This window comes from Pongo abelii, chromosome 1, assembly GCF_028885655.2.
Source record: "Pongo abelii isolate AG06213 chromosome 1, NHGRI_mPonAbe1-v2.0_pri, whole genome shotgun sequence".
Lineage (NCBI taxonomy): Eukaryota > Metazoa > Chordata > Mammalia > Primates > Hominidae > Pongo > Pongo abelii.
This window is the reverse complement of record NC_071985.2, coordinates 28,894,364-28,903,849: the sequence shown is the minus strand read 5'-3', so window position 1 is coordinate 28,903,849 and position 9,486 is coordinate 28,894,364. Positions and strand designations below refer to the sequence as shown.

General features: G+C 40.1%; 1 protein-coding gene across 8 annotated transcripts in view; it reads left to right on the top strand.

The window, feature by feature from the left end:
- Positions 1–655: 655 nt before the first annotated feature.
- The window catches only part of MARK1 (microtubule affinity regulating kinase 1), a 136,584-nt gene continuing 127,753 nt past the window's right edge, over positions 656–9,486 (top strand). For all 8 annotated transcript variants that reach the window (XR_008509775.2, XM_054520125.2, XM_054520119.2 and 5 more), the window contains exon 1: positions 656–1,408. Coding sequence is in view for 7 of the 8 variants with exons in the window: in XM_054520125.2 (XP_054376100.1) it covers positions 1,358–1,408 (51 nt within the window). In the remaining variant the exon portion in view is untranslated. The remainder of the gene's footprint in view (positions 1,409–9,486) is intronic.

Genomic DNA, 9,486 nt, shown 5'->3' with positions numbered 1-9,486 from the left:
TCATCCACTCCGAGGGTGCTGCAGGGCGCCCAGAGCGAGACGTGTTCCGCCGGCCCCATTGCCGAAGAGGCCGCGCTGTCGGGGGCTGAGACCCACTTGTACTGAGTCTCCAGCCGCCCCCCTAGGCTGCTGGCGCTTCTAGGGGCTTTTGTGCTCTTTGCCAAACTCTGAGGGTGACCCTGAACCTAACGGCTCCCTAGAGAAGGGGACTGATAGAGGGCTCAGGCTAGGACAGGGATTGAGAAAGCGTGGAAACGGGGCAGGAGGAGTAGAATTTAAGAATGGTAAAAGTCCCGAGGTAGGAGAAAAGGAGGGGTAGGATCCAGGGCAGGATTGAATCCAATTCTTCTCCAATGAAACGGACAAAAAAAAGAAAGAAAGAAAGAAAAAGAAAAAAAAAAGCCACTTATTCACATCAGCTCTCTCTCACCCTCAACCCGGCAAAAACCAAACACGAATAAAAATAAAACCACCAGAGGCTCTTAGACAACCGTAAACCCTGCGGGAGGGGCACGAAACAAAAATAAACACAGGGACAGGCGGGCAAGAGAGCGCGGGAGGAGGAGGAGGAGAAAGACGAGGAGGAGGAGGAGGAGGCGGCCCCGCATCCCTAATGAGGGAATGAATGGAGAGGCCCCCTCGGCTGGCGCCCGCCCACCCGGCGGCGGCCGCCAAGTGCCTCTGGGCGCTGCGTGCCGCGCCCGCTGCTCCGCGCGCAGCCGGCTCGGGCCGCTCCTCCTGACTGAGGCGCGGCGGCGGCGGTGGCTGTGACCGCGCCGACCGAGCCGAGACATTCGCGCCGGGGGCTCGGGCGCCGCCGCCGCTGGCCCCGGGCGCGTGGATGCGGCTGGGTCGGGCGGTGCCGCACACCTGAGGCGGAGAACGGGGCGCGGCGCGGGCGACGCTGTCAGGGCCGCGGTTCCTGACGCCCAGGCGCTCGCCAGGACGAGCCAGGCAGTGATTTGAGGCACCGGGTTCACCTTCACCCATGGTCCGGAGAACCTAGCGGGGCTCGCCGCCGCCTCCCGGCTCCCCTTCCACGCCTCCCACCCCTCGGCGCCGCATCCTGCCAGCCTCGCCGCCCCGCCAGCGCCGGGCAACCGCCTCGCCCGAAGCCCTGCCTCGTTACTGGCCGCATACCCCGGCGGCGCCGCCGCGGGAAGCGGCTCCCCCTCCTCTTCCTCCGCGTCCTCTTCCCTCTTTCCCCCGCCGGGGCCGCTTGTTGCACCGCCCCGCGGCCTGCGGGAGCCGCTCGCACCGGCCTTGTGCTCGCGTCCGCACCCCTTTCTGTCGCCCCCGGGGCCCGCACCCCAGCCCGGCCGGCGAGACCCCTGCCAGACCCCGCTGCCCGCACAAAATGTCGGCCCGGACGCCATTGCCGACGGTGAACGAGCGGGACACGGAAAATGTGAGTAACCGGAGCCTCCCTCGGGAGCAGTGGGGGCGAGACCCTCCTCTGATCCCCACTTCACCCGCGCTTGGGCCGTCCCCCGTGCCTCGGCGCGGCCACCCGCGGCAGGGTCTTCACCTGGAGCCCGGCATGACCCTCACCCAGCTCAGCCCTATTCTTCATTCCAACCCCATTTCGCTTGTTTCTCCTCAAGGGTGAGGGTGGGGAACCGTAAGTGGCGCCCTCTCGCTCGGAGGTGGTCCTCCAGGGGCGGATGGGGTGATGGAGGGTAGAGAGGCAGAATAGGATGGCAGAGTGGGCAGTCAGGATTGCTTTATTTCTACCTCTGCATTCTGTGCCCCCACCCGAATGAATGCTTGCTTTACAATAGCAGACGAGCCGGCTACCTCTCACACTCTTGCTTTTCTGGATCTTTCAATCCTTTGCACCCTCCCCTCCTCCCCCCGCATTGCCCCATGACTTTGCTTTTTGTAACACTGTGTCCACGTTTTGGGTCATGGGCACCAAAGGGAGAAGGATGGGAATGGAAGTGGAGATGTGTGCGTGTTTGTGTATGAGTTTATACTGCTGTGACACTCTTAGTAGGGATGAGTAGAAGAATTTCACGAACAGCATCTATGGCCCTGGGGTTACAGCAAAATGTTGAAAAGCCACATGAAGCCAAGGGCTTTTTAATCTCTTCCTTAAGTCAGTGATAATGATGCAGGGCAAGTTTTACTTTAAATATCTCTTCCCCTTCTTGGAGTGTCACAAGGTGCACATCTTTGAAGGAGGGATTTTCTGTGTCTGATCAGATTGCCCTCTGGAGCTGTTATCAAGATGCAGATGTGCCTGGCTTTTAAACTCTTGAAAAACGAAAAGAACGAGATCCCTTGTATTTCCATCTTCTGAAAAGTACAGTTGTGTGTGTGTGTGTGTGTAAGTTCCTTTGTGGGAAGGTTTTCTTGTTTTTGTTTTTGTTTAAAACACTCAAGACCTGTAAATAGGGCTTGGCTGATTTTCCGACTAATTTTAAGGACCTAGAGGGGTACTAAGTTTTGGTCAGCTGTCCAGAGCTCTCTGTCTAGTTATCTCATCAGCCGTCCAGCTTTTGATGTACCACTGACTTCATGGGGTTGGTGAAATAAAATAACGAAGCGCTTTGGTGTTCTTAGACAAAAGGCATGAGAGAAAGGATACAAGCTCACTTATGAGTTGTTGGAGGGCATATAAACAGATGATTTCATCTTAGGAGGGAAGCACAGAAATTTAATATAATTATACAAAGAGAAAAGAAATTCTAGTAAGAGACCATTGTTAGATGACCTGTGAAGATGTTTCAGAGTATGCTTTTGTCTTCTCTAGCGCCGTGCATTTAAAATAGGAAAGATAGTGTAAGGCTGCTGCTATCATAAATTAGAACTTCATTTGCATCATAACGATTTTAGAAAATATAATTGATACATGATTTTGATTGAGAGATTGAACAAGTTTAGAGAAAAAGATGGATATTTTGGTTTAAGTTGGTTTCGAAGCCGAGTTGGCAAAGAATTTTTCTAACAGGAACACTAAAAAAATGCCTGTCATTCAAGAGTGTGAATGAAATTATGACAGATGATAACCTTTGTTTTTATTAGCAAATTACTGTATGTGTTAACCCAGGAGGAGTGGAAAAATACGTTGTTTTTATTTTCTTTTAGATTTTGAATAGTATAGCTTTTCTCATACTTGTATGAATAAGGTACTTCATAAAGACATGAGCTATAATTATAGAAATATGCATTAAGGAATAGTACAAAATGCAGCTTCTCATGTAAGGACACACAAAAAAGGATTTTAAAGCTAAGCAATAATAGTATGATAAATTTTGTTGTGAGTACCTTCTGAAAATGATTATGCTGTATAAACTGATTTGCTGTTTCTGAACATGTTATTTCAAAGTCACTTTTATGGTCTTGTGCCTTATTGTGTTGTACATAATGATATCTCCATTTAGCTTACTTTACCCACATCCTTATTTTCTCCTAATTACTGTGGAAAATATCTGTTATACGACACCTGTCAATTAATCAATAAGTATGCACTCAGCGTGTTCATTTTTTAGGTAAAGGGTTGGGAAGGGGATATAGAAGTAGTGTTTAAGATAAGGTCTCTCCCTGCAAGGAGCTTACAGAAGAGATAATAATCCTGAACAAGTAATGTATAGTAGAAGACATTGTGTAAATAGGGCTAAATTGGTTTATAGGTGTTATAGGTTTTTATCAAAGAGGCCACCACTGATGGCTACTAAATCACCATTGGTGACTCTCTTTATTCTCTAGTTGGTAGTAAATGGCATCATCCATTTTTACTTCTCATCGATGAAATAAAGTAACAAACCTGCTTGTTACCTAATATATTAATGCCAGTATGGCAGCCAAAATGTATTTTTGTTTGTAGTCATTTTCAATTACATGACGTATTTTTAAAAATAGTTACGAAACTTTTATATTCATATGACTATTAAAGCGTTCTAAGTCCTTTGGTATATCAAGGACACTAACTAAAAACATTTTATTTTCCTTGGAAATCAAAATCATAAATACAGTAATTTAAAACACCATCTTGATATTTCATTGTCGTTTGCAGTTAATATAAACATTTCTTTGGTCATCCATATAACATATTTGGATTTTGTCTCCTTGGGAATATATAATATCTACCCTTCTCAGTGTCGCTAATATATATTCAGGATAAATTAAAAATCCCAAAAGAGGAATATTATAGCACTGATCTCTTATATACTACTACTATATATAGTAGAATGAGAAAGAATTGCTTTTCTCTAAGAACAGTCTATGTGTACTTTTTCAGGAGTATTTTCTTTGATGAAAGATTTGTGTGTGCCTTGTTAATAGGCCTCAACGGGCTAAATACCACAGGACAACCAATGATTAACTTTTAAGGCAATAAACACTTTGTAGTAAAGTAAAAAAATATGTGTTGCAGATAATAGAATCTATGCAAAATGTGTTTGATTTTAGATTATAAACAGTAAGTCCAGAAAAAGAGTAAAAAAGATTTCTCTTTTTTTCTTTTGTTAGATTTTATTTGGATAATTCCACCATGGATATAGATAATATATTATCATTACTCTTACATGTTTTTTAATGAAACAAAAAAATTTTTAGTATTTGGGAAAAACTCTTGATTATGCTAATTATTAATGGGTCAAAAATGCTCAGCCTAGCTTTCTGTTATGAAATTTTGATCAGTATGAAGAAAACTCTTTTGACTACTTCTTGGGATGTTTTAAAATTGAATTCGGTTCGATTAAAAAGTCTTTAATAAAAAAAGACTCGATGTTGAGTCTTGTGACATACTGAAATTCATGGCGGTGATTATAGTGATTACCTATTGTAACTAAGGTTGCCATCAGTAGTTTGTCTTGTGAGAATCATTGTTAATGGCATGAAGAAGCAAGAGGAAAGCATACCTTTGTCACTACCCTTGGATTTTCTGTGCATCCTTCACATGTCACAGTACCTATCACATAGCATCTAATTGCCTGACTTTGTCTCCCTTAGTCTGTATTGCCAGTGCCCAGCACAGTGACTAGTACTAGTGTATAAGAAATCAGTGCTGTAACACCCCCTTTGAATTTTTTCATTTATCATCAAAATATATTGGTGACATTGGTGAGGGTAGACATTACGTATTACAACCTGAGAGGCTGAATGAAGCCTTCAGAGAGAAAATTTAGTGACCTACCCAAGGTTAATAATTCTATCCTTCAAGGTTAATAATGAAAATCTGACACCTTCCACTGTTACTGTACTCATGCTGTTACTTTTAGAAAGTGTTTTTTTGTTTTCTTTTGTTTTGTTTGTGTCTTAAAGATTTTAGAAGAGTGGCTCACACCTCTAATCCCAGCAGTTTGTGGGGCCGAGGTGGGAGGATTGCTTGAATCCAGGAATTCGAGACCAGCATGGGCAACATGGAGAAACCCTGTCTCCACTAAAAATACAAAAATAAGCTGGGCATGGTTGTGTGTGCCTGTAGTCATTCACAGCTACTACAGAGTCTGAGGTAGGGTTGCTTGAGCCCAGGAGATAAAGGCTGCAGTGAGCCAACATCACACCGCTGCACTCCAGCCCAGGTGACAGAGTGTGAACCCTGTTAAAAAAAAAAAAAAAAAGATTTTAGAAGAGCGTATGAAATGGTATAAGATACTTTATTAGAAGAAGAACAGGGTATGCCATCCCTATCCCTACTTCTGAACCTTTACTGTTTCCTTTGTGGAGTGCCTTGCACTTGTCCCTTCATATCAAATTTACAAATCCTTTATGGCTTGTCTCATTGTTTTAACAGGACTTCTGAAATGATTGCAGCTAATATTGTTGTTTGTTGTAGCTGAACAGTGGTGGATGTATATAGTCCACATCAATGGTCTCTAAAGTGGGTGTGCAGGGCAATACATTGGAAGAAGAAATGTATTTAATGTCTGTCACTTCACTTCTGACCTACATGCTATTATTACGTCTTTTCTTTTAATAAAAATCCAGGTCATATAGAATTAGACACATGATTTTAAAGTTGTTATTATTGTTGTTATTATTATTTTTCTTCTTCCATCTCATTGTTTCCTTTGGGTGTCATTTTCTCTTTTCCTGATGAATATCTGTGGAAGTTCTTTTGGTGAAGGGTTGTTAGTCATGAACTTTTTTAGATCTGAAGACATAGTTTGCCCTAATTATTAAAGGATAGCTTTGCTTAGTCTGTAACTCTAGGTTGATAGTTTGATTTCTTTCACCACTCAGAAGGTAGTATTCCATTGTCTATTGATTTACATTGTTTCTATTCAGGAGTCATCTGCTATTTGGTGTGTGATCCTTTCTGTCTGTCTCTATCTTGTGGGGATTCATATGTCTCATCAGTTATGGAAATGTACCAGCCATTATGTCTTTGAATGTTACCTTACCTCTGTTCTGCATAGTATTTCTGGCACTCTGGTTAGATGTGCTAAAATTTATCATTCTATCCTTCATGTTTAACCTGTCATTCATTTTTTTCCTCCTATTTCACTGTTTCTCTGTACTCCAATCTGTAGTATAACCTATACTATAGTTACCATATATGTTTAGATCTTTCTTCAGCTGTATATAACCCTGTTAACCTATCTGTTGAATTTTTTTTCATTGTGGTAAAAAGCACACATCAGATACACCCTTTTAACAAATTTTTAAGTGTACAGTACAGTATTTTTGGTGGGGAGGGAGTAGATTTTAGTGGTGGTAAGGTGGCAATTTTATTTTTTTATTTTTTCACGTCTTATTTTTTATTTAATTTTATGATATGTATTAGATCTATTAGTGCATATTTTGGGGGTATATGTGTTAATTTGATACATTCATATAATCAAATTAAGGCAATTGGGATATCTGTCACTTTACATATTGATCTTTTCATTATACTAGCAACATTAAAATTATTCTAGCCATTTTGAAATGTACAATCGATTAATGTTAACTATAGTCACCTGAGTGATCTATTGAACACGAGGTCTTTTTCCTTCTAAGTGTATGTTTATACTCATTAATCAATCTCTCTTCATCCTCCCCTTCCTACTAACCCTTTCTAGCCTTTGTTAACCACCAATCTACTCTCTATCTTCATGAGATTGCTTTTTTAGCTCCCACATATGAGTGAGAACATATTTGTCTCTCTGTACTTGGCTTATTTCACTTAACATAATGACCTCCAATTTCATCCATAGGCACAATATTGTACAGCACATCTCTAGAAATTTTTCATCTTGTGTGACTGAATTGTGTACATATTGAACAGCAACTCCCTATTTCCCTTTCTTTCCAGACCCTGGCAACCACCATTCTTATTTTCTGCTTTGATGAGTTTGATTACTTTTGATACCTCACAAAAATGGGATCATGTAGCATTTATCCTCTGTAACTGGCTTATTTCATTTTAGCACAGTGCTCTTAAGGTTCATCCATGTTGTAGCATATGTCAGGATTTCCTTCTTTTTTATAGCTGAATAATATTCCATTGTATTATGTACCTTGTTTTATTTATCCATTTATCTGCTGATGGACATTTGGGTTGCTTCTACTTCTTGGCTCTTATAAATAATACCTCAGTAAATATGGGAGTGCAAAGATCTCTTCGAGATCCTGATTTTAGTTTTTTGGATAAATACCCAGAAATGGATTGTATGTTAGTTCTATTGTTGGGTCATATGGGAGTTCTACTGGGTCAAATGCTAAGTCTGTTTTTAATTTTTTGAGGAGATTTCATATTGTTTTTCATAGCAGCTGCAGCATTTTACATTTCCACCAACAGTGCACAAGGGTTGCAATTTCTCTACATCCTCACCAATGTTTATTTTCTATTTTTGTTTTATTTTTGTTTTATGGTTTTTAAAATTATAACTATCCTAACAGTTGTAAAGTAAATATCTTACTGTGGTTTTGATTTGCATTTCCCAGATGATTTGTGATGTTCACCATCTTTTTATATACCTGTTGGCCATTTGTATGTCTTCTTTAGAGAAATGTCTATTCAACTCCTTTGCACATTTAAAAATCAAGTTTTTTTAAATCAAGTTTGCGTATAGTTTTGCTCATACTGTAGTGTGCTTTTTCACTGTTGTTTTCTTTGATGTGCAGAAGCTTTTTAGTTTGATTTAGTCCTGATTGTCTATTTTTGCTTTTGTTGGCTGTGCTTTTGATATCATATACAAGAAATCTTTGTCAAGACCAATATCATGAAGCCCTTCTCCTATGTTTTCTTCTAGGGGTTTTATAATTCAGGTCTTAAATTTAAATCTTTAATCCCTTTTGAGATAGTTTTTGTGTGTGATATAAAATGAGGGTCCAGTGTCATTCTTTTGCATATATATATCCATTTTCCCAGCACCATTTGTTGAAAAGACTGTCCTTTACCCATTGTGAATTTTTGGCATCATGTTGAAAATCATTTGACTGTGTATGCGTGGGTTCATTTCTGAGCTCTCTATTCTGTTCTTAGTGTATATCTCTGTCTTTAAGCTACTACTATACTATTTTGATTACCATAGCTTTGTAATATGTTTTGAAGCCAGTAAGTGTGAGGCTTCTAACTTTGTTCTTTCTGAAGATTGTTTAGGCCATTCAGGGTCCTTTTTGGTTCCATATGAATTTTATAATTTTTTTTGTTTCTGTAAAAAATGCCATTAGGATAGTTCTTTGTTAGTGCGTAGAAATGTAACTGACTTTTGTACATTGATTTTGTAGCCTGAAACTGTTGAATTTATTTATTATTTCTAGCAGTTCTTTTTTTGGTGTTTGGAATCCTTAGGGTTTTCTGCATATAAGTTAATCTCATCTACAAACAGTGATAATTTTACTTCTTTCTGATTTGAATACCTTTTATTTATTTGTTTTTTTCTTGTCTAACTGCTCTGCCTAGGACTTCTAATACTATGTTAAATAGAAGTGGCAAGAATGGGCATCCTTGTCTTGTTCTTGGTCTTAAAGGGAAACCTTTGTTTTCTACCACTGAGTGTTATATTAGTTGTGGACTTTTTATATATGGTCTTTTTTATGTTGATGTAATTTTTTTTCCATTCTTATTTTGTTGAGTGGTGTTTTTAATCATGAAAGAGTATTGAATTGTGTCAATGCTTTTTCTGCATCTATTGAGATGATCAGGCAATTTTAATTTTCCTTCTATGAATGTGGTGTATATCACATTGATTTTTGTGTGTTGAGCCATCGTTGTATCCTAGGGACAATTCCCTCTTGGGCATGGTATGTGATCCTTCTAATGTGCCGTTGAATTTGAATTGCTAGGTTTTTTTTTTTTTTCCTGAGAATTTTTATATTGATATGCATTAGGGATATTGACTTGTAGTTTTCTTTTCCTGTAGTGACTTTTTCTGGTTTTTGTATCATGGTAATGCTGGCTTTATAAAATGAGTTAAGAAGTATTCTCTTCTCTTCTTTTTGGGGGAGAGTTTGAAAAGGGTTGGTTTTAATTCTTCTTTAAATGTTTAGTATAATTCACTAGTGAAGCCATCTGGTCTTTGGCTTATCGTTGTTGGAAGGTTTTTGATTCCT